The sequence below is a fragment of the Triturus cristatus genome, chromosome 5_1 (assembly GCF_964204655.1).
Source record: "Triturus cristatus chromosome 5_1, aTriCri1.1, whole genome shotgun sequence".
NCBI classification, from domain to species: Eukaryota; Metazoa; Chordata; class Amphibia; order Caudata; family Salamandridae; genus Triturus; species Triturus cristatus.
This window is the reverse complement of record NC_140587.1, coordinates 462,867,078-462,892,238: the sequence shown is the minus strand read 5'-3', so window position 1 is coordinate 462,892,238 and position 25,161 is coordinate 462,867,078. Positions and strand designations below refer to the sequence as shown.

At 48.8% G+C, this 25,161-nt stretch overlaps 1 protein-coding gene across 9 annotated transcripts in view; it reads left to right on the top strand.

The window, feature by feature from the left end:
* The window catches only part of SLC26A7 (solute carrier family 26 member 7), a 566,650-nt gene that overhangs the window by 165,832 nt on the left and 375,657 nt on the right, over window positions 1-25,161 (top strand). For all 9 annotated transcript variants that reach the window (XR_014961520.1, XR_014961519.1, XR_014961518.1 and 6 more), the window contains one exon: window positions 24,039-24,149. Coding sequence is in view for 6 of the 9 variants with exons in the window: in XM_085605292.1 (XP_085461418.1) it covers window positions 24,039-24,149 (111 nt within the window). In the remaining 3 variants the exon portion in view is untranslated. The remainder of the gene's footprint in view (window positions 1-24,038; window positions 24,150-25,161) is intronic.

The window sequence follows — 25,161 nt, the reverse complement described above, 5'->3', positions numbered from 1 at the left end:
GAATGTTTCGAACACCGCACATGCGATAGAGCACCCCATAGTCATGCAAAGATCGATGAAGAACTCCCCCCCCCCCCCCCCCCCCTCAAAAGTGAAATCCAGTAACCTGGTGTCGTCTGGGTGAACAGGCAGCAGGCGAAAAGTGGCTTCAATGTCAGATTTGGCCATTAGCGCTCCCTCACCTAACTTCTGTAATTTTTGTATCGCTCTGTCAAATGTGGTATAACGCACTGCGCACAGTTCTGGGTCCAATTTATCATTGACAGCCAACCCCGGTGGACTTGAATCCAGCGGTATTTCCCCTTTTCTTTTTTAGGCACCAACCCCAATGGTGAACATACAAGGTCCTGCCTTGGCAGCTGTTGATAAGGACCTGCTACTCTCCTCAGGGATATCTCTTTGCTGATCTTTTGTTTAGTCACCTCTGGGTTCTGCAGGACTGAGAGCTGGTTGCGCGGCGGACTCCTGGACAGGGTAGCACTGGATGGGATGTGAAAGCCAAATTGAAAACCTTGGTGCAGAAAATGTGCCGCTTGCATCTGATCATATTTACTGAGTAGGTGAGTGAGGACGTGGAGCTGGATGGGCGTGGGTAAGTTCCTAGGGTGCTTGTGCACCACAGCTTCTGCTCTGGGGTTGGGTATGCGTAGGCTGCTCTTTGGGTCTTCCCACTTTCTTGTAGCACTTACTCTCAGGGTGCCCTTGCATTTCACAGAAGGAACATATGTGTGTAAACTTGCATGCTGCACCCCTGTTGCACTCGTTCTTATTGAATTGCCAGCAGGCCTGTTTCTTATCTCCTGACCCCTTGTCCCCACGAAAGGACTGATTGGACTTGTTAGTTGGCGCTGTTGAATAAAACACTACATGCCATATATTGATCTCCCGTTGGTCTCAAGCCACCTCCGGGTGCACTGCCTTAATTTGCCTGAATTTGTTATCGTACTGGAGCCACGCTGTGCACGGGAATTCTGATGCTGCCCCGTGGATCATGGACAAGTAGCTAATTAACTGGGCTGCCAATGTAGGAAACCTCTCTACCATGATTGCTGTGTGTATGGCGAACCCTGTGACCCGATTCTTAATGGACCAATCAACCCAAACTTTCTTCTGTTTGAACTCGCCCTCTTTCCCTGCTCTGTTCTTCCCTGGGACAACGCCCGCGTTGATGAGGTCGAAGACATCTATGAACTCCCCTTTGAATATTTTCTCTCTGGTCTCTGCTGGCACATGCCATCTGATTCCTGCCGATAGGGCTACTGCCGGCAACGCGGACCCATACATTACTGGACTGAGTGTCAGCAGGGGCTGTCCTTCGAAAACTGCCCCCAGGGCTAACAGTGGCGCTGCTAACAGGACCCCCCGGTCCTGACATCCCTTTACTAATGGCCGGCCCCTGTGATGTTGCCGCCGCTATCACTGGCGATTGTGCCACCCCCCCAGACTGTACCCATACCGGAGCTATCCCGCTGCCTTGGTGCGCCACAACCGGGGTGGAGGCCTGTGTGAAGGGTGGCGTTGGTGCCCCTACCCCTCCTTGTTACATTACCCCTGGTGTGATGACTGGAGTGAAGGGTGGTGCTGCCCCTACCATCCCTCCTTGCCCCGTTGCCGCTGGAAGCCCAACAGCATGCTTTCCATTGGTTAACGTGGGTGGTCCCGACGCCTGAGTAATTGACCCACTTGACTGCGCTGTAGGCCTGTGACCTGTTTGCCCAGCTGCGCTGATAGTCTGTACAATGTCTGTGGCCATGATAGGCTGGCTGGTCACCACTGCCTCACCTGAGGTATTAGCCTGAGTGTCCACGGATTTATTGCGCTTATCCGGTTGAGCACCGTTGAACCGCTCTTTCGTCCACCTTGAGCGCTTGGACCGTGGTGCGTCTTGGTGCCCGCCCGTTCCGGCCCCCTGCGTCAGCGTGCGTAGCGCCCAATCGATGCACCCTTTCTTAGTGACCTCCCATAGTGCCGACAGCGAACACAACTCATCTTGGGTAGCAGGGGCCTCCTTGCACCTTCGAGCCTGCTTTGGAGGCATTCCACACTAGAGAAAACAAAATTAATTAGCCAATGCCCCCTTTTATTCATTTGCCACAACTTCCTATCTCATTCTGCAGCATCGTGCGTGCTGGGTATGCTCGCCCCCCAGTGCCAAAGTTCCCCCACCCTGTGCATGCTTCATAACCAACCTGCAGCCCAGGGCACTGGGGATACCCACTACCTCAGTGCCCCTTCATACGTGCATCACCCCTGTTGAACGTGCATTATCAGTTATAATCATGCCTTGGCCGGGGCGCTGGAGATACTTAAAGCCCCAGAGCCCCCTTCACACACGCATCACCCCCCATTGTACCTGCCAATTAAAGCCATGCCTTGGCCGGGGCTCTGGGGATACTTACAGCCCCAGCGTCCCCATATCACACCCCCATCACCCAAACCGGTTCGTGTAGTCCCGGTACAAGCGGTGTTGACACATGCATAAAACACCTGCATCACCCCCTATTTGCACATGCGTTGTAAGTTATCTTCATGCAATGCCCGGGTCGCAGGATATACCTACAACCGCAGCTCCCCCCTATTACTCCTGCCCGCCGCGCGGTAGCTCGCAGCCATCCTGTAACCAAGGAAGCCACCTCGCGGACACCCGCTGCTATTAGAGCTGATGGAAACTGCGGCCTGGGGCACTCTGTGGCATAGCAATGTGCCATAGAACTGATAATGTGCCGGGCTCGCCCTGCATACAACGCGCGTGTTTGCCTTTCCCGCTCGCGCCACCGAAGCCCGCTTGCCACGAGCATGACGGCCCCGCCCTCTGGCTGTAACTCGATGTCGATTTTACACGCTCCGTATCCGCCATGCAACCCCGGCTCCTCAAGCTAGCGGTACCGTCCACTTTCCAGATGTGGCCCCAATGCACCCTTGAGCCACTGATATACAGATGAGAGCGTGCCCGCCCGCCATGCCCTGCGGTGCAACCCAGGGAGGGGACTTGAACCAGTGACTACCTGGCTCCCACTCACACTGCAAGCGAGAGAGAGAGCTAACTACGCTATAACACCGGGCTGCCTGAACGCATCCGCGCATATTCTACACCTTACCGCAGTAAATTAAAATTAAATTACCTTGAAATGAATTGAATGAAGCAACCCCTGACTACGCTAGACGTGAGGCCCTCCCACCTGGCTGAACCACCCGAGCGCCCGAACGAAGGATTCGCCACAACCTCCGGCAGGTCGATACACTCCTCATGACTTTCGCGATGCTCCGATCTGATTCCCCCGAGGTGTCAGGACAAAATAGGGCTTCCCCTCGTCCGTGTGTCTTGTTTTCACCTGTCAGATTTCATCTGACAGTGGTGAGTTTTTGGATACCGAGGCGATAGCCTCATTACTCCACATTCATTTTGAGTTTTTTAGTCGCGGTTTCGGTTGTCTTCTTGATGTGTGACGCTTTGTCACAGTTGAGGTTGGATCACAAGGTCAGCGCTGTGATAGGCCGCGGGTTGCGGTCAATTTGGTTTGCGGAAGTGTCAGCAAGTTTTATCGCAGAGTCTTGTATTCGTCTGCCAAATGTCTTCTGGCGGTGATGAGCTTTTGATGGCTGCCGTGGCGGTTGCCTTCCGACAGTGATGATTTTCGGGTACCTGCCGGGGCGATTTGCCCTCAGGCAGTGAAGAGTTTTTGGTTGCTGTGTTGCTGTTTCAGTTTCACAAGTTTAGCGCTTCGATGGGCCTCGGGTAGCGGTCAAATGGGTTTGTAGAAATGTCTGCAAGTTTCCTGATCAGTGGGTTATCTTTTTGATCCAGTCCTTTGTAGAATGTCCTGTTGAGTTTGCGGAGATGGTCGTCCAACATCTCAACGCCTAGGTCTCTGTGGAGGTCTGCGTTTCTTGTGAAGATTGGAGCACCTGCTGCAATCCGTAAGGCCTTGCTCTGTAGTCTCTGCAGGTCTTGCCGATGTTGCGGGCGGCAGCCACTCCAAACTGGTGCAGCGTACGTCATGGTTGGTCGAATTATTGCGGTGATTACTCGCACCTTGCTCTGCAAGTGCATCGACTTGGTCTTCAGGAGTGGGTATAATGCAGTCAGTTTTGTTGCTGCTTTCTGGCAGGTCTTCTCTATGTGGTTTCTCCATGTGAGTTTAGAGTCCAGAGTCACCCCCAGGTAGGAGCTGCTGTTTTCCCATTTGATCTCGTCCCCGTTGAGGAGGATCGCTGGGTGTTTTCTGTTCAGCTTCCTGGTGAATAGTGTTGCTGTGGTTTTGCTAGTGTTCAGGGTGATCTGCCAGTCGCTGTACCATTCGGAGAGTCTGCTGAGTGATGCCTCAAGGTTCTTGGCCACTTCCTGTTCGCTGAAGGATTGGGAGCTGACTGCTGCATCATCGGCGTAAAGAGCCAGATCAGTCTTCTTTAGGTCCGTGGGGATGTCGTTTGTGAATATGTTGAAGAGGAATGGTCCTAGGATTGATCCCTGGGGCACTCCAGCAAGGATTGGGCGTGGCGTTGAGCATTCGTCTCGTACCGCCACGTGAAAGGTCCGTTTTGACAGGTAGCTAGACAGCAGTTTAATCAGATAGCTTGGAAACTTGAGCTTGAGTTTGCAAAGCAGTCCCTCATGCCATACTCGGTCGAATGCTTTGGCTACATCCAGGATAACTTTTTCGAAGAGCTTTGATAGGCCAGATAGCAGACTTATAGGGAGGTAATTTGCAGGATCTCGTAGTGGTTTCCCAGCCTTGGGGAATACGATGACTCTTGCTTCTTTCCAGGCATTAGGGAAATACTGGTGCTGCATACAGGCGTTGAATATCTCAGCGAGGTGATCCACTGCGGCATCTGGGAGCATCTTGATGGCATGGTTGACTATTCTGTCTTTTCCTGGTGCCTTGCCATTTTTTTGTGTCTTTAACAGGGCCGATAGCTCGCCTGTGGAGCATTCCTCAATGTTTGCAGCTTCGGTTTCTGGTGGGTGCTCCCGGTGGTGCTTAGCGACCTCTTGCTCAACTTCTGCTGCCAGTTTGCTAGCCTGGTTAGGCCTGAAGGATGCCTCCAACGTGTCAGCAAAGACCTCAGCCTTGTCCCTGTTGCTGCATGCCAAGTGAGTCTTCCCTTGTATCGGTGAGTTTGGTTCCTTCTTCCCAGTCAAGCGTCGGGTCATTCTCCAGAGAGAGTTGTCCGAGTCCTTTAAGTTAGCCATAGCTGCTTCCCACTTTTCACCTCTGTGCTGGCTTATTTGCATCTTCAGCTGTCTTGTCAGCTCGTTGTATTTCTTCAGCAGGTCGGGGGTGCGATTCCTTTGCCACTCTCTCCGGGCTCTGTTCTTGTCAGCAATCGACTGCTTGATGCCCTTCGGGAGATCGTAGATAGAACAGCGTTGGAGTTTCTGCTCAGGAACGCTGCGCTCGATGGCAGTGTGGACTGCAGCTGTGAAGTGGTGGACCGCCTGGTCAATGTCTTCAATGCAGCATAGAGGGCCAGGGGCCAGTGTCTCCTCCAGGCTTCTCTTGTATAAGCTCCAGTCTGCCTTCTTGTAGTTGTGTCTGGTGCCCTGTTGTTGGTCTTCAAGCACGTCGCCAACTGTGATCAACACTGGGTTGTGGTCGGACGTCAGTGCAGTTAAGGTTTCCAGCTCCATAGACTGGGAGAGATTCTTCATAACGACGATGTCCAGAACGTCCGGTTTATGCAGTGCAGAGCCTGGGTAGTGTGTTGGTTGAGTTGGGCCAGCCACTACAAAGTCCTCCTTCTTTGAGTGGACAAGTAGAGCGTGTCCTTTGCTGTTTACCACGCAAGAGTTCCAGCACTGGTGCTTGGCATTTAGGTCTCCGCCAATTAATGTTGGGATGCGGGGGTCAATAAAGCATCCAAGTCCTTCGGGCTTAGCTTGCCTGGGGGTGAGTAGGCGGCAATCAGCCGTAGGGGGCCTGCAGATGTCTGGATCTGTATGCCAGTTGTTTCACTGCTCCCCACTGGTGGTAGTGAGATCTCGTGGTGCTTTACTTTTGTGCTGACAATCACCGCTGTTCCTCTGCCCTTGGCTCCGGTGGTGCGATCTGTGCGGTACACACTGTGGTTTGCTAGGTTGAGCTTCTGGCTTCCTTGGAGATGGGTCTCGGAGATAAGCGCTATGCTCACATCCATGGTTTCCATCAGGTGCAGGAGTTCTGCAGTTTTCTTCTGAATGCTGTTAGCATTCCACATCAAGAAGTGGGAGTTTCCTTTAGATTTTGCTGCCATTGTGTGTGTTTTCTTCACCGTGGAAAAGTCCGGCGATGAGATTCGCCACCATTGTCACCAAAGGGTGGATGTTCATGTCTGCGACTGTTTTCGCAATCTTCGTGAGGAGTTCCTGCCAGTTGATGGCTGAGCCTATTTCACAGGATGGTGCTGGGGCAGGTGGTCGTGGTGGTGGTGGTGTTGGTGGCGGTGGTGGTGGTGGTGGGCTGTTCTGTTTGGGTCCTGTTACTTCTGCGTATGTTCTTCCATCCACACGCGCGTCGCTATGGCTGTTGGTTGGATTGCCAGTTGGGATCCTGTGTGCCAATGTGGGTTTGTAACTCTTCCTTTGTCCCTGGTCTGTTGCAGTTGAGTGTGGGGAAGTCTTTTGTGGTTGGGGTGGTTTGCGCGGTCCATCCTTCTTTGCCTTCTGCAGGTAGGGACAGCCGCGATAGCTTGCTGGGTGGGGTCCTGTGCAGTTAGCACATATTGCTGGTTCGGTTTCACGGTTCCTAGTGCATTGGTTAGAGGTGTGCTCGCCTCCACAGCGTACGCACTTTGGCTTCTGGTGGTAGAAAGCAGAGGTGTGCCCCAAGCGCTGGCAGTTGAAGCACATGACCGGTCCTCGTTTCCCTCTAGGTGCTTCTGTGGTGACAGTGCAACTGCAGAGCAGTGTGACTGATGAGAGGTCTGCTGGCTTCCCATCCTTGCTTCCCGACAGGGTTACCATAAAGAGGGGAAACTTCTTGTTCTTGTCCGCTGGAGAGACGATCTGCGTTATATTTTTGACTGGATGTGCCCAAGGGATGCGTTTGCTGGGAGCCCGCGTATTACAAAGCGCTGAGCTTTTGCAGTGGTCAGTGAGAAGGTGTGGTACTCCATTTTCTGGTCTGTAAGCATGCTGGTCACGCTCCTGTAGTCGTCCGGTGTGGTGAGCATGATCTTGGCATGGTCCTGCCGGGGCTTGATTGTGAAGGGCGAGATGCAGTGTTCGTCCAGTAGCTCCACGAGATCCTTGTGGGTGGCTAAGTTCTTCAGGATGATGGGAGGGATCCGTTGTTGCTTTGGCGGACCTGAAGAGGTCCCGGGTTCAGATGCCGTGTTGTCCTGGGCGTCATTGTCCTGGGCGCTCTGGAGAACCAGGTAGCGGTTTGAGGTTGGAATCGTGTTGTGTGTGGGGGGTGCGCGGGCAAGCTTTGATGCTTTTTCTGGCGAGTTAGGGCACGATTCACGTCCTCTCTTTGCCTTGATCTTCCATTCCATGTCGTCTTCGGTGTTGTCTGGTTGAGCCATGACGTCGGACTCCATGGTTGGTGCTGCTTGGTGGGGGGAGCTAGAGGGCAAGGGCCGAGCTTTTGGGGTTCAGCCGCACAGGGTATGGACTCTCAGTCCTGGGAGAGAGGGCGGAGCGGGTCGGACCGCGAGTCTCCCGCCGAGAATCGGGCGCGAAAGAGTTTCAAGCAATCACGCAGGGTGCATAAATGATGAGTCTCAGTACAAAATTAATTAATCAAGCAGAGCGCATAGCTGGTAAAATGCAATCTGAGTAAAAATCAATCAAGCAGAGCACATAGATGATAAATTGCAATCTGAATATGAATCAATCAGACAGAGCACGTAAATTGCAATGTGAATGTAAAATCAGTCAAGCAGAGCGCATAAATGATAAAATGCAATCAGGGTAAAAATCAATCAAGCAGAGCGCATAGGTGATAAATACAATCTGAATAAAAATCAATCAGGCAGAGCACATAAATTGCAGTCTGAAAGTAAAATCAGTCAAGCAGAGAGCATAAATGAGAAGTTGCAATCTGAAGAAATCTGAATAAAAATAAGTCAAACAGAGAGCATCAATAATGCATTGTAATCAGATTATAAAAAAGAAAATCAAGCTGCAGCAGTTTAAGCAAGCAATTAATCAAAAATCGACATACAGGGTAAGTAAATCAAGAAAGCAGGGCCCATCTATCACTAAGGATAGAAAATGGCGCTTACCAGGTCGACTTGCTGGCTGGCTGCTTAGCAGGAATCACGGGGGTCAGTCCTCAGGCCTTCTCTGGTGCCACGAGCGTCGCTGATGCAGAAATCACCACCACCGGAGATCCGATCCACTGATTCCACCGATGCAGGAAGGTCCGCGGTCCGATCGTCACTGCGCTGGCGCTGGAGCAAGATGGCCTCGAGGAGCGTCGGATCATCGTCGTCGCAGGCACAGGGAACATCCGGTCATGGTCATCGCCAAAATGAAAACCTGTCCATCAAATGTCTATCATGTCGTCAACCATCAACTCAACTCTAGGGCTTCCCCTTCCTGTCGTAAGATTTTAAATCCCCTGGCAGTCCGGAGTCTCCCGAGCCCCCTGGGTGACGCGCTTCCGCGGATCCCTGCAAACGCCCTCTTCCGGGTTGCTTGACCCAGAAGAGCCCCTAACCTGGCTCCTGCCTGTGATGCCACAGGCACCAAGCCCCCTAGGTGGGTGGTGCCCGCCATTCCCACCATTATTAAGTGTGCATTGCTCTAGGTGGGATGATGTATGCAGGAGTGTTATGACATTTTCGTTTGTATAATGTCTGAGTTTGCATTGCTTCTCTGTAATTGGCGATGCTCCTAATTCACAGCGGAGCCATAGTCTTCTGTATGTCCCATAATACCTGCAACAATGAGGCATGTAAGCATAACCTCACCAAATATGGGTGATAGTACCACAGGCTCCTCTGTGTAGTCATCGGCCCCTCTTCATGTAATAAGTCTTGTAGCTGTGGTCCTCACCATCTGTAAGCGAAGGCAAGCATGGCCACATTAGAAGCAGGTCAAACTCGAACGTAGGCACTTAGAGTATTTGGACTTCGTATTGCAGTAATGACAACACACCTTCATGTGCATCTCTAGTATTCACCCCACCAATTCCCACAAGCCACGTGATGTCCTTCCTTACAAGGACCGTCTCTTGTATTGACATACCTGACATTGAGATTCCACTACACTTTGAAAGCTATTTGGCAGCATTATGACAAACGCACAATGTTTCTGAATGCAGGGCAAATTGAAGCCCATTACGAAAATATGCATTCGTGTGACTGAATCTAGGTTGTTGCCTTAAAGCAATGAGCTGTTAAAATACAGCAAATAAGTTCAAACAGAAAGCATTTCCTGTCTTTCCAGTTTTCTCCGTCTTACACTTTTGGTTTTAATCAACATACACATGGTTTCTACTAATAATGTGTAAATGCACCCCCACATTTAGAAAGAAGGGGCTGGTGGATGTGTCTCCATGTGTGAGTGCCTGAAAAGGGGGCATTCACTCTCCACACTTTCACAAACCGCGTACATATGCAGGATGTGCAAAGCAGGCAGAGGATTCAGGTTAATGAAGTTCTAGTTAAAGCGAGGATGTGTTTATAAAGCACAAACCCTTTGCAGGGCCTCTGACCACAGAGAACTGCTGGAGTGCCATGCATTACTATTGCTTTCATCTGTGGGACTGAAAGCACCTTACCCCCTGTCCTCATCTTAATATCTTTGTCCTCTTGCTTCTCTTACAATATATTGTTATTACGAGGGGCTGTGCTGTTTTCAGGGTTGGACTGACCTATATGGCAACCAGAGAGTGCCCAAAGGACTGGCCTCTAACAGGTCAGTGTGTAGGCCTTTGTTTGGCTGCTTATGGGCCTGTTTTATGGCCTGCTGAGATGGCTTTTACTGTTGATTTCCCTGATATTAAAAGAGACATTGCCTGCAGCAAGCATGCATTCTTCTATACCTTGCAAAACACTTGTAGTGAGGGTCTTCACAAGTTAAAAACTGTCGCAAATTGCAAATATAGGCCCCTTTTTTTAGCCAATTCACTAATCGGGCACTTTTATTTTGGTGCCTGGGTTTATTTCACTGACTGCGAGCCAGTGGCTGCTTGTCCTTAGCTCCTTGTCCCCATGCCAGTATCACCGTGTGTTTTCTAGAATTCATGTCTCCTTGTGTGTTCATAGTGTCTGTATCCATATCCGTATCCATGCAAAGATGCTCCAGTGTCACTGCTCCGGTGTCTCATTGTCCTTATTTCATTATCCTTTTCGTCTTGACTGTTTTCAAGTGTCATTGTTGATGTGCACATGTGTCAGTGCTGGTCTCTGTTTCCTAAGGGCTGTGTCTACATGTCCTTACGTTAGTCACTATCTCCTTGTTTCCATGTTCAGTTGCCCATGTAATTTTTGTGATTTGTGTCTCAGACCTCGTGTCCATGCAGGCATCCTGGTGTCTGCATCGGAGTGTTTCAGTGACTGTTTCCAATCTTGTGGACACAGCTGTCTACCACTGTACCCATCTCTGTGTATTTGTTCCCAGTGCCTTTCTCCCAGTCTCATTGTTCAAGTGTCCTTGCCGCTTTGTCCATGGCCCATAGTCAATCTTGGTCTGTAGTGTAATTCCTATAGTACCCCTATGCACGACCTGCGCTTGTGCATTACATAAACTGTGGATCGGGTGGTGGACTGACTGAGCACCCCCACTGCATGTGTTAGCCTTGTTTTGCATTAGCTAGCTCACAGTGCCACTAGAATCTCCTTTTATCAGAGAGATTAGTTTTTGGCAACCTCAGAACATAAAAATCCTGATTCCTCAGACTCGTGGAAACAATATACTAATTTTCACCCAGTCACTCGTGCTTGCTCATTTTCTCTCCGAGAGATACACGGAAGAAACAGTTGAGCGTGTTTACAATAAGAATTTATTGCACTGTTGTTCTTCTAGTGTAAATTATATGCGCTGCTACAACTGTTACACAGTTGCACAGATATAGGATCAGCAGTACAGTGAATAAAGAGGAATAGTACAGTTCTACCATTTTGCAATAGTCATGAACATATACATGAATATAAAATGCTTTTATAAAATAAAGCACATACTCCTAAGATGCCTGTCTAGATGTACCTAAGTGTACCTAGCATGTGAGTAGGTGTGAAAGAGCTAATAAGCCTAAGAGCCAAGAATCGATGAGAGTGTGGGACCTCGTCCTGGTCTCGAGTTGGACACCCCGCAAGGGATGTTCAGACCACTGTCAGCAGGAGCGACTGCATGCACGAGTCTCGGCGTCTCTGGTCAGTGTGTCGGCCTTGAAGTCTCGGTTCCTTCCAACTACTGATCGCAAGAGGTGCTGTATTTATACCGTCCTTGTGCGTGTGTTAGCCATTGTTTAGTATGAGGATGACGTTGGGGATTAAACCTTGTACGTAGATAGGAGAGGTGAAGTATACCCCCTGGGTAGTGTTCTCATAAATTATTCATATGTGCTAAGGATGACGTCTTAGCAATATCGATTGGGTAAAACCCTCCCTCTGCATGGAACTAGGTGAAAGGTTTAGTCCAAAAAAGGCGTCGGTCCTTATAAGGCGTTTTGTCCCTAGAAAGGTATGCTGTCCTTATTAGGAGTTATGTCCTTATAAGGCTCATTCATATGAAATGAAGGGGAGATGATGTAGGAAAAGAGTACGATGTTCCCTGGACCTATGTCGGGGGACCGATATTAAAGTTAACAGGTCCATATGTCATGTGTCATTTCAGACCCACTGCTATATTGCTTTCATAGGTCCATATCCTCCATAGTTAACTACACTCCTTTACACAGTGTGGGCATTAAATTTGCCTTGAAGACTTGCCGATCAAGTCTCAACAGATATTGAAACTAGCTCTTCTAGTTAGAATCAGGTTGCTAAAGAAAAAGATATATTCAGAGGAAGAAGCAACTAGTCCGGCGTTTCTTCAGCGAACATGAAGGGATTTATTTTTTCTCTATGCAGGAAAGCCCTTCTTATTCATGGCCGATTCTGTATTCCTGGTTCGCCAAAGGGATAACTAGCATTCCTTGGTAGCTGATCCTAATCCAGTCCTTAATGAATTGATATTATCTACGGATTAAAATCTTTCCGAGAATAGGCCCCTTTGTGATAATCGTTATAATAAAAGTGTAGATTTATCAAATGTTTGGTGCTTTTTAAACCATGAGCAGTGGATTTTCAGTTTTTATTCTGTGGGCCACAATATTTAGTCCAGTGTTAATGCATTTTCGGTGTCTTTTTTTTTTTTTTTTTTAGAAACCTTTATTACAAATTTCAATAGATATACAGGTATGGGCCTACAACCTTCGGGCCGGCCGCTAGTAAACAATAAGGTCATAAACATATAGGTATAAACACAAGCAGCAAGCAGTACAGGTCCCAAGGATCCGAAATATCATTTGCGGCTATAGGCCTTTACATCCCAAATGGCGGTTTCATTTTAAATGAAAAAAGAAACAAACCCACAAGGCGGCAAAAGTCCAGGTGACATTATGCGCTCCCCTAGGGAGGGGCCTACCAAACTACAATGGAAGGAGGGGGGGGAAGGGCAGGGGGCAGAGACAAAACCATCCCGACAACACAGAATCATGGAGATGTGCAGACTAGGGAGACAGGGCCTCAGCAGAGTCACGCGTTAGGGGCGGGGCGCAAATCCCGCCACGATAGGAGTTCCAGGGGCCCCACACCTTTACCCATTTCCCAGGCTTGCCTCTCGCCACATACACAGTCTTTTCTCGGAACATACACCAATCCATATTTTCCTTCCACACCGAAATCGTGGGTGACCTCTGGGAGCCCCACAATTGTGCTATGTCACGCTTGGCCACCATATATCCCAATGTCACCCACCACGTTTGCGCCACCGTGTAATCAGTCGGCTCCCAAACATTCAACAGACACCTCCTCGCCTCGGGGAACAACGCAACATGCGTGACCGCCTGCAATACTGCATGCACGCCACGCCAGAACCGAGTCACCTCCGGACATTCCCACAAAACATGGAGGAAGGTCCCAATCATACCACACCCACGCTTACACATCCCATCCACCGCATATCCCATACGCATCAGGCCAGGACCCGTAACATACACCCTGTGGAGTATCTTGAGCTGGACGAACCGAAGACGGGCCGGTATGGCCACCTCTTTCGGGGAGGCCACCGCAGACACCCAATCCTCGTCATCCAGCTCCAATCCATCAGCGACCCATGCCTCACGAAGGGCGGCCAGCAGCCCCGAGCGATCATTGACTAGCTTTTTATAGATTAATGAAATAGTGCTATCCGGCACATACCCATCTAGTACTCTATCTTCCAATGGGGAGCACTCCGGGATGGACGCGACCTCCGGAAATACGGAGAGCAACGCATGACGAACCTGCACATACCGAAAGTACTCCCTGTCATGCAATTGGTACTCCGCTTTCAGCACATCGAACGTTTTAAATCCCCCCTTCGTCCAGAGATCCCCTACCCTGCTAATGCCGATCGTGTCCCACTTCTCAAAACCTTTCGTCGTCCACAAACAACCCAATCGCTCGGAAGCATACAATGGCGTCGCCCGGGTCAACCGATCCTTCCACCCCATCGCCGAGTTTGCCGCGTGCCACACACGTACCGCGACCCGTGTCGGACCCGTCAACAGCGCGTCGAGCGATCTGGAGTAGAGCGCCCTATTGTAGTCGCCACCCGGCAACAACAATTTGTCCATCTCAAAAGCCGGTTTAAGGGCAGGCCCATAAAGCCCGTGATTTATCGCTGCCAGCTGGGAAGCCCAATAATAACGTTTGATATCGGGGAGGGCGACTCCCCCGTCGTACCACGGGAGCGTCAGCTTCGCGAGGGCGTTCCGCGGTCTCCCATCCCAGAACAGTTGGTGCTGCAGACCCTCCACCTCCCTAAAATAGCTAGCCGGCACGACATCCATTGTGTTTTGTAAGGCGTATAAAAACCGCGGCAGTGACATCATCTTAAACAGCGCCGCCCGGCCAAGCGGCGAGAGCCGCCAGCGCGCCACATCCGCCTTCAAACGCTGAGTCCAGGGTAATAAAAATTCCCAGATACTTGAATCCCTGATGAGCGACCTGGATCGGGCACATTTTCGGTGTCTTGTCAGTTTACGAAGAAAGTGCATGGTGCGAATATTGTGATTGGTGTCTAAAATAATGCGCATTATGCATGAGAGGCATGACCTTGATTTGGAAACGAACTTTTAATTGGCGGTTAGTGGATTGTTTAAATAGATAAACGAATGCCTTTGGAAACTTAAGGGCTGTTACTTATGTTATACCTTTGAGATGTACTGAAGTCTTTCTTTTGTAAAAAAAAATACTTCTACATGAAATTGTTTTTAAAAAGAAACTTTTTTAAATTTAAGATTGGATCAGACCAAATTGATTGTGACCACTAGCAATAAGGACTATTGGAGGTTAAATATTGTCATCAGTCTTCCATTAGGATCATTATAATTCCATGATCCTCTCCCCTGCATTCTAAACCCCAATTAAACCCCTGGGCCTTCTTTGCGGTCTGATTGAGTTTTACAGATTGCTAAATGTAAATTCAATAATGGTTAACATTGTGCTTCAGCATCCTATCCGCTCGTCCATGGACCTGGACCGCTTTTGTATTCCTAGAAGGAGAACTATTTTAATGCTTTAAATCTACGGACAGTTTGCAACTGGGAGTCCAGCTGGCAGGTTTTGAAGCAAGAGTCCCCATATCTTTTCAAATTCATTGCATCTCTCCCCTAATTCATCAAACAGCCTTTCCACAGCTAAGATGTTCCAAAGCCAATAGTGCCTTTCACCACTGAGAGGGATTCCCAATGTCTCCAATTAAAAGCTAGCCTAGCTGATTCTAGACATTTCCACATAGAAGCCCTGTTTATCTATTTCTGTCATTTAAGTATTGGAGAGTATATGTCTATATGAGAAATTGGGTTGGTGGTTGAAGGGTGTGGGCGTTCTTCTCAAGCAACAGCCACAATCCTTGTGAAGGTGAACCACAAAGGTCACTAAATTAACCTTTGCTTAACCCTCTGGTGGCATGGCGCAAAAACAGTTAGGCTTAACTTAGAGGCATTATGTAATGTATTAATGCAGCACACAAACAGTAAGATATGCAATTTCAAGGTTTTAAGAAACTTAAGCACTTGGAACAAACACACAGACATGGGTACAGTGGTATCCACACGATGGGAAACAGTCACTGAAACACTCGGATGCAGACACCGGGATACCTTTTAGAGTGGCACAACCAGGATACAACAGATTCTGGCTGGTTTCCAGTGATCACTGCTCTAATTTGATTCAAGGTCCCATAACCGGGAATGTGAACCCAAATTAAAGGATTCTTATCTCTTTGGCCAGCCAAACTGTCTTGCACACTTTGCATGTTCTCCACTCAGGATGCATTATAGGGTGGAGAACATGCTTAGCCTCCGAGTCCCCATCTGAGCGCCGAACCACGGTGCTCAGACCAATCACAACGTTGTCTTAGAAGTGCTGTGATTGGTCATGGGATTTTGGAAGGCTGTCTACTTTCTGTTCCGGCTCGGAGGAGAGGTCGTGGCTGGCGATCGTCAACAATGTGGTAAGTATTTTTTTTTTTTTCTGAATCCCCCTTCTCTCCCGTGCTCCCACCACCATTCCCAACCAGCTGCCACTGGGCTTAGCCAATGCTTGTTTTGTAGCTGGGTCCCAGATTTTTAGTGCTAAGCTTGTAGAGGTGCTAAGGTCTAGGTTTCCAAAAGTAGTGCATAATTGTCATAATTTGACTGCACCACCTTTTAGAGTGGCACAACCAGGATACAACAGATTCTGTCTGGTTCCCAGTGATCACTGCTCTAATTTTATTCAAGGTCCCATAGCCAGGAATGTGAACCCAAATTAAAGGATCCTTATCTGCATACTTAAAAAAAAAAAAACCTACAGTGGGTCCTCTCTCTGTCATGGGGTAGGTGCTTGTTTACCCTCCATTGTTAACTCCGAAAGGCCTTGTGAAGTTAAATTGAAATCTCAAAAAGCAGCCATGTGCATTGTGCACATCAGTGACAAAGGTTGTGAGCGCTCCTTAGTGTTTGCAACAAGAACTAAGATATGCCTAGTGTTCGCTAACACATGAGGTTGGGAATGAAGACATGGAAAACTATAGGGTATGGTACCATGGGGTTTTTGAACATGGCTGAATCCCCCACATAGCTGGTTCAGTGGGAGGGCAGGAGCTCAGCTTCTGGGTATAGACCAGGCCTAGCACCCAGAGCCTACTGATATGGGTGGGAGAGGGAATGATAGAGGGCTGTAGACAAGGGCATGTGCGTAAAGGTTGCTGTTGATGGCAGACATCTTGTGAAGCTAGTCCTGCAAGATGAAACCTGCAAAGAACCCTACATATGGCCAAAGCCTGTGTGCACCTGGTTTGAAAAAGAACTGGTGCAGTTTACCATAACAAGTAACCGAAAACCCAATGTTAAAGGTAAGTTATTGTGCCGTTAGCTAATAAATTATTTACATATGTTGATAAAAAAGCAGACATTCCTATTAAAAAAAACTACAGTTTAAAGTGACTCATGGATGGTTGCAATGCAGTACTTGAAACTCAGAAATTCTATGTCAGGACCGGAGACGAGGATTATGCTGTAACTTTCTTTATTCCTTACAGCCAGCAGTGTTCAACTTAACCTTTTTAACAAACAACTAGTGGTGCTTTACACAGTCCATGCACAGTCCACCAATCAGTATATTCCATTATCCCCGAGGGCGTGTGCTTCCTGTGGGCAACTCCTCTTTCTTTCCTGCTGCCAGCAGTTAAGTCGCATTTTCCTTTCTCTCTTCATTTTGGTGGTATTTTGCAGGTATTATTGTGTGTTTAGTGTGCACTTTACCTGTTAATTGCGCTATACTTCATGCCTCCCGCGTTTACTGCTGCAAGTAGGAAATGTTCTTTCAAATGGTTTATGTCTAACCACGTTTTTCTGGGTTGACTATTTGTATGCGCGGCGTAGCGCTCTGTTGTGTAATTCTTTTAAATCTCCTTAGGGAATTTCCTATGTTCAGGGCTGCGGGAGCACCGTTGAAGCTCCGCTCGCGGCCCCTCTCTCTCTCTGACAGGCTTCAGCAGTGCAGTGCGCGTCGGCTTGCAGAGGGGGGTGCCGGATTGAACTCATTGGTCCGTGCCGCTCCCTGTGGTGAGGATCGGCAAGTTCAATCGCGCAGACCGCAGTTTTAGTCTGATGCGCACCTCTTGCCTGTGATGTCTGAGAACCCTGACACCTGCGTTAGCGGGTCTGAATGTTTTATTGGCAACAGCGTGATGCCTGCCGACTGTGGGTCGGCAACATTCCAGTTAGGTGCATTTTCACTGTTTTTTCAGGCGCTTGCTCACTGTGGTGGGGGCAGGCCCAGACATCACTGACACCTATTATACTACAGGGTGAGTTGCCCCCGGGCAGACCATTTTTTCCTGCCAGGTTAGAAAAATAAAGTGATTTATCACTACTTGAATTCTCTGCCATTACCTTCAGGCTTGCCTGTTTACGCTTAGAGCGCGTAGACTGCCTTCAGAGGCCACATCAGTCCTTTTTCATCCCGGACACCTGTGGGACCTTGTAAGTCATGGAGATGGATTACGCAGAGGAGAAGTCCCTGCAAGTCATCCCTCTCGATGATGAATTCTTTGACGCTGTTGACGCGTCCATTCATCAGGCGGTGGAGGCAGCAATGGGTCCCTTTGAGTGGTGCATGATGCAGTATGCTTATGCCATACAGGCAGAGCAACCCCAGTGCGCACAGAAGTGCAAGAGCACCTCAACGACCGAGGGGGGCGCATTTGAGCGCCTAAAGCGGGCTTTCCTGGCCAGACCTCCTCCAGTAGAGCAGGATAGGACCCCGGACGCCCTGGAGAGCCCAGACTTTTGCCATGATGATGATGACGAATCTGCGGGAGATTCCCTGGATGAAGCAGGGCCATCTCAATCATGGTGCCCTACTGTGTCCCCATCTGACACCTCTAAGCAGAAGGGAGAACCTTCTGACATGCTGGTCCCCGAGGAATTAATTCATCCAGGGTCCTCAGCGTGAACGCCCTCTCCAAAGGTTTCAGCGTTCGTTGCAGGGCACTTACGTAAACCTCTCAAGGAAGAGGTCCGGGCCTGCCTTAGGGCAGAGTATCCTCACCCAGCCCTTCCTGGCAAAGTCGCAACGACGCCAGAGGTCAACCCGAAGATGGCGACCTTCCTCCAGAAGTATGTTAGGGACCCTAAGAAGGTTATTGACAGGTCCTGAAAGTCCTGCCAGGACAAGCTCCTGGACCTAACCGGACCGCTCACCAAAATGCTTGAGTTGGCTGAGGATGCCAAGGCGGCACGTACCCCTTTGTCACCGGTACGGATTTCCAACTGGGTCCAGAGGGCAATAGTCTTTTTGGGGAATGTAAATTGTGCCCTTTCTATGGAAAGGAGATGCTCCTCCTTCCTGAAAGTCGCCCCCAAGCTTGGAGAACTGGCCTCCTCAGAGGAGGGCTCTGTGGCACAGGAGCTGACTAAATTTGTTTAGACTTTCACTTCCCTCGACAAGGCTCAGACTTCAATCAAAAAAGTATTTTACCCTCGTGTTATTGTCAGCGCCGGTCATGGCAGAGGGTGCTCGGCCGACAAGTTCTACACCCAAGGCCCTCAACAAGGTGGCAAGAAGAACACAGACCCTGGCAGGCAGGAGTCCTTTCAGTCCCGCCGAGGCTGCAGAGGCCGGGGAGGCAGAGGAGCAACACGAGGCCAGCCACTGGCCACAGCAGGTGAGCCCTTCTACTTTCCAACATCTCAAGGTGGGGGGGCAGATTGGCCTTTTTGAGCACAATTGGAGAACCATTGCCTCAGCCGCCTGGGTGTTACAAACCATAAGGGGTTTCCACATAGTCCTACGGCACTCCCGTCCAGGAGGCTCACCCCAGGCAGCTGTTTTTCACACAAGACAAAGCCTCACTTATCGACAAGGAGGTGGACGATCTTCTGCGGAAAAGAGCTATAGTACCCTCCTGCTTACAACCGACGGGTTTTCTCAGCAACATCGTCCTTGTAGACAAAACGAACGGCGGTCAGCATACCATCATAAATCTCAAGGAGTTCAATCAGTGGCTGGTTTACTGCCACTTCAAGATGGAGGGCATCCCTCTTCTGCGCGATCTCCAGCAACCCAATGATTGGATGGTGCACCTGGATTTAAAGGACGCGTACTTAACAGTACCCATTTATCCCCCGCACAGGCGGTTCATACAGTTCCTCTGGAAGCATCAGGTCTACGAGTTTGCAACCCTTCCCTTCTGCCTTTCGTCCGTCCCGTGGTGCTTAACGAAGGTTCTCAAACCCGTAGTGGAGACGCTTCGGGCGAAGGGTCTACATCTCATTATCTATTTAGACGATATCTTGCTTCTGGAGCAGTGCCCACTACGTCTAGTAACCCGATTCAAGGAGACGATGGATTTACTCCAGAATCTGGGGTTTGTCATCAATGGCAAAAAATCACTCCTGACCCCTTCCAGACATGTGACTTTCCTGGGGTTTACCATCGATTTGGTAGCTCGCACTCTGAGCCTCCCTCTGCGGAAGATTATCAAGATCCGCAGGGAGCTCAGAAAAACGTTAGCTCATTCTTCCACCTCGCTGAGATAGATGGCACGTCTGATGGGTCTTTTGTCCTCGTCGATCCAAGCTATCTTCCTGGGCCCGCTCCACTACAGGGCGCTACAGCGTCTGAAAGCCTCCCACCTTCACAGGGGCCTACAGTACGCGGACCAGGTTCCTCTAAAGGAGGAGGTTCGCATGGAAATGAGGTGGTGGATCGACCATATGGAGGCCTGGAATGGCAAGGCCATTTTCGGTTGCGACCCGGACTTAGTAATAGAGTCAGACGCCAGCAAATCGGACTGGGGAGCTCGTTGTGGGGACTCCTTTACAGGAGGAAAGTGGTCTGTCACAGAAGGCCAGCTTCACATCAATTGCCTGGAATTGATAGTGGGCTCCTTTGTGATTCGGTGTTGAACGAAGGACAAGGTGCCCTGCAATGTCTTGTTGAAGATGGACAACATCTCGGTGGTGCGTTATATCAAGATGTTGGCGGACTTGGCCAGGGACCTGTGGACATTTTGTCTCTCCCACAGCATCTCGGTGAAGGGGGAGTACCTCGTTTCCAACGTGGTGGCGGACTGGTGTTCCAGAAGTTGGTCAGACATGAGCCTGTGGCAGCTTCAAACACAGATTTTCCGGAGGTTAAACGAAAGGTGGTGCCCGTTCTCGGTGGACCTATTTGCATCCAGGTTAGATCACCAGCTCCCAAAATTCTACAGCTGGAAGCTGGACCCACTGGCGGCCACGACGGACACTTTTCTCTAGAACTGGGCCGGGAACGCGGGCTATGCCTTTTCCCCTTTTGCGATGTCAGTTAGGCTCACCACACATATTCGCAGGCAGAGAGCGAGGGTGGTTTTTGATCACACCTTATTGGAGGTCGCAAGTGTGGTTTCCAGTTCTTCTGGAACTTTCTTGGGATTCTCCAATCCATCTACCCCACGATACACCTCTTCTTAGGGATCCCAAAGGTCATCCTCATAACTTAGTACAACAAGAGAGAATGCCCATGGTGGCTTGGCGGATTTCAGGCATTGCAGGAGAGTCTGCGGACTTTCGCAAGAGGCTCAGCATTTGCTGGGAGCAGCGTAGGCGGACAGCGCCAACAAGAGGTATAAATCAGCTTGGGCTCGATGGGTCAGTTGGTGTGTTCGGAACGACCACAAGCCCATGGGGTGTGAAGTGGTAGCTATTCTGAATTTCCTGGCATCCCTAACTGCTCAGGGTTTAGCTTATCGCACAATTAAGTCCTATCGGTCGGCAATTTCAGCAGGCCACACACTGGTCCAGGATTTCAGCGGGCCACACACCGGTCCAGGGCCGCCCAGTTGGGGAGCACCCGATGGTTTGCAAACTGTTGAGGGGTATACGCTTCACGCTTCCCCCGGAACCTAGGTATTCATCTCTTTGGGACGTTAATAAGGTACTCCATTTGTTTCAATCCTGGCAGGCCAATAGATACCTGTCCCGTAAAGAACTCTCGGTGAAGTTGGCGATGTTCTTCTTTTTCGTCTCCTACCGCAGAGTGTCAGACGTGTGAGGCTAGACATCTAAGGATGGGTTTACACTCTGCAGGGTGTTACTTTTCACATTGTCTGTAGAACCAAATCGGACGATAGTGATTTCTTACCCAGCTTTTGAGGACTCTCCCAAACTGTGTGTAGTCAGATGCCTTCAGGAGTATGAAAGCATGACGGAAGAGACACTTCCCCCCTGGAGAGCGGCAGCTGTTGATTTTCTTACGGAAGCCCTTCAAAGTGGTTACACCACCGACCATAGCACGCTGGATCTGATGGGTGATGCAAGAAGCGGGGATAAACGTCTCGCAGTTTGGTGCTCACCCGGTCGGAGGAGCCATGGCGTCAAAAGCTTTCTCCCTGGGTGTCAGGCTGGAAGACATTTTGAACGCGGCTGACTGGTCATCAGACTCGATGTTCAAGAGATTCTATTTCAAACCAGTCGTAATGATGGCATCGCTAGTAGTGGATAAGCTTTGAACGAGCATAATCCTCGCCTCAGGTCCTGACATACAATGAAAAATGTCCTAGTAAGCATGACCGAATGTTTCAATTCTATTAAGGATTATTACCTCCCAGGGCTCTAATGATCTCCGTGTTCCCACCCGATACTACCCGTCAGGTAGATGATCCATCATATGGTATAAGTATGTTTCAGTTTACTTTACTTTTATGACTCACACAGATATGTTATCTCCTTTGTCACTATATTCTCATACCAGTTATGTGTAGAGTTGAACTGACCTTGGCAGTCACGGAGGACAGATTCATGGTCTTTCTGGTTTCTCTGTTTCAGGTTCTGAGGGTTCCAAAAATGATTGATCTGACGCAATTTTTTTCTGTTCGAAGTCAAGAAAGAGGAGTTGCCACAGGAAGCACACACCCTCGGGGATAATGGAGGATACTGATTGGTGGACTGCGCATGGACATTGTAAAGTACCATGCTAGTTTTTGTTAAAAAGGTTAAGTTGAACACTGCTGGCTGTAAGGAATAAAGAATGTTACAGCATAATCCTCGCCTCCGCGTCCTTAATAGAATTGAAACTTACTGTCATGCTTACTAGGAAATTTTCCATTCACCTTTAATAGACAGCTGCACAAATGAGAACTCACACCCTGTCAAGTACTGCTCATATTCTCATACATGGCATCACTAATGGCATCTCAAATTACATATTTGGTGACATTCATAAGAGCAGGGTGTGGCCTAAGGCCATATCCTGTGCACAGTCTAAAGAACATTTTTAGGTGTTGCTGTAGAATCACGTTTTTGGAGAGTATATGAGAATTAAATTGCAGTCACTGCTCATGGTATTGCGCTGCTTTCCTAGATACTTAACCATGTGGGAGGAATGAGGTATGGATGCAGGATGTAGCCACAGGCTAAGCATTCCATACCACACCTCAATGTGCTTGGCCAAAGGCCTTGAGGAGCAGGTTCTGTGGATCCATGATTTTAAGGGAGCGGAAGGAGGTGAAACAGAGTTGTAAGTCATATCAATAGGGGAGAGGAGTTGGCGTAACGGCTAGGGCGCTGGACCTCAGACCTGGGGAACTGGGTTTGAGTCTCGGTAATGACGCTGAACATCCTGTGATTCTGGGCAAATCACCTAATCTCCCCGTGCCTAACAAAAAATGAATGTGTGTCCTCATGTAACGTAACTGGTGCTATGTAAAGCGCTCTGATACCTGATTAGATTCGGGTCAAGTTCGCGCTATATAAAACTGTGTAAAAAAATCCCCCCCAAAAAAATCATTTGTTTGACTTTTTCACCACAGCTTAGCATTGGTAATGTTCAGTTCCTTGGAAGTATAGAGGGTGGTCTTCAAACATAGTTGTGCTCTATTCTCCTGCACAAAATCTGCATCTCATATTATGATTTGATATGTCATTGTGATGTGATACGTGGTCACGAGCAACGTGTGGTGTAGGCATAGGTTATGGTTTGCAGTTTCTGTTTATTTTAGGTTTGGCAGAACAGCCAAAACGTTGCTTTAAATGTGGTTTATATAGTAATATATGTATCTGGTCTACAAATCTCTCTCTCTCTCTCCCTCTCCCTCTCTCTCTCTCTCTCTCTCTCTCTCTCTCTCTCTCTCTCTCTCTCTCTCTCTCTCTCTCTCTCTCTCTCTCTCGATATATTATATATATATATACCTCACACAGTCACATATAGTAATTCTGTAGTTATGGCTAAGACTCCGTTTCCATCCCTTTGTAAAGACTTCCATTCATATTTCATTATTGAATCATAGAGGCTAGGAGCCGGGGCTTTAGACTCCTCTGTCTGTAGTTGTGACCACAGGCATATTATCAGGGCCGGACTGGCCGTAGCGGCACCGGGCAATCCCCTGGTGGGCCACAGGGGTGGGGGCCTGTTTTGGGCCCCTGAGGGCCGTTTTTGTTACAGGGCCTGGCAAAGAGCTCGGTGGCACCTCCAAACCCACAGGGGGTGGAGAGGGGGAGGAGGGGGAGGAGGGAGGGGGAGGGGGAGGGGGAGGGGGGGCGGAGCAGAGCACTTTGCCAGGGCCGGTTGTGGTTCCCAGTCCGGCCCTGCATATTATCTTTTCTTTCCTGCTCCCTCTCAGTTTCTTAGTTTTAAAATGCAGCACCACAAAGGCGCCTTTTTGAAAAATGTCCTGGTAACACTTTGGCTGAGCACTTTTACTGGGATACACCCACGTGTTCTCTCCTGTAAACTGACAAAGCATCGCTGTTCTCAGGCAGAGGACTTCGTGTGCTTGATACCTTAATCTTGCCGAGAAACCGGTTTAATGCTAATGAGCAAATAAATAATGCAATATCAACGAATGTATGTCTCATGCACTGAGGTAATTGTAAAAATTGTTTTGTTTGCAGGACTGATCTTTGCTTGTATGTCCTCGGTTCACCCAGTATTTGGACTGTACGGGTCGATTCTTCCTTCCATTGTTTACGCCGTCTTTGGGACTGGCCGCCATGTTGTAACAGGTAAGAGTAAAGAATATGCATCATTCAGGGCTCTGAAGCAAATGAAAGGGTCAAGGAGTGCTACATAAAACCTTGAAATAAATGTATGCATCATTGTAAGATGCACCTTATAAAGGTATGAAACAAATGAAGGACGCCATTTACAAAGGTTTTTCATTTTATTAAATGTATGTTTGAGGCTGAAAATGACTGGATATATACTAGCCGTGTAATCACGAAAGTGTATCAAGAAGGTGTAAATCTATTCACTTCTGTATGGTTGTACCCTGGGACTACATACAATTACGAGGAAGTTACTTGCTTGCAGGAGGCATGAAATGAGTGTAAACAGTTGTGAACACACACAAACATGTAACTACTTGACCATTAGGACTACATCTGAGATTATCATGCCTCCTTCGACTTGGCCAATGATGCCACTATTCTAAGTAATGTACTCTGCAAGTAAAGAACAGCAGTGAACATCATTACGTTGGTCCTTCCAGATTAAGTCTAGACAGATCAGTGTCTGTCGAAAAATAGAAATTTAAATGTTGATATTGAGTAAATCTACACAGAATTGTTTTTGTTATTGTGCCTAAAAATGAGCTCCATGTGAACGCTTGATAGAAGCTCTACTTGATTTCCAGGTTCATAACCTCCACTTGATGCCTATGTTTACATGGACATTAGGGTTGATTTAGTTTTTGTTAAACTACATAATTTCACAAGGCATGTCTCTCAATTACATTGTTGAGCATCTATAGGAAATGAAATACCCTCAAAAAAGCAATAACGACCCAGGCCGTTGAGGCCTTTTCTGCCTTCATTTTCAAGAAGGGTAGTACCCAATGTCATACGCATACGGTAACATGTGATATGTGACACAATGCGCTATACTGGTGCTACGACGCGAACAGGAGTGCTTTTAACATCGGGTGCGTCCCGCAGGTATTAATCCGTTCGGCAGAAGGAAGGCACCATGGGTAAGATGTCAGGACATAAACTCTTGATGAAGTAAGCATTGCTTTGA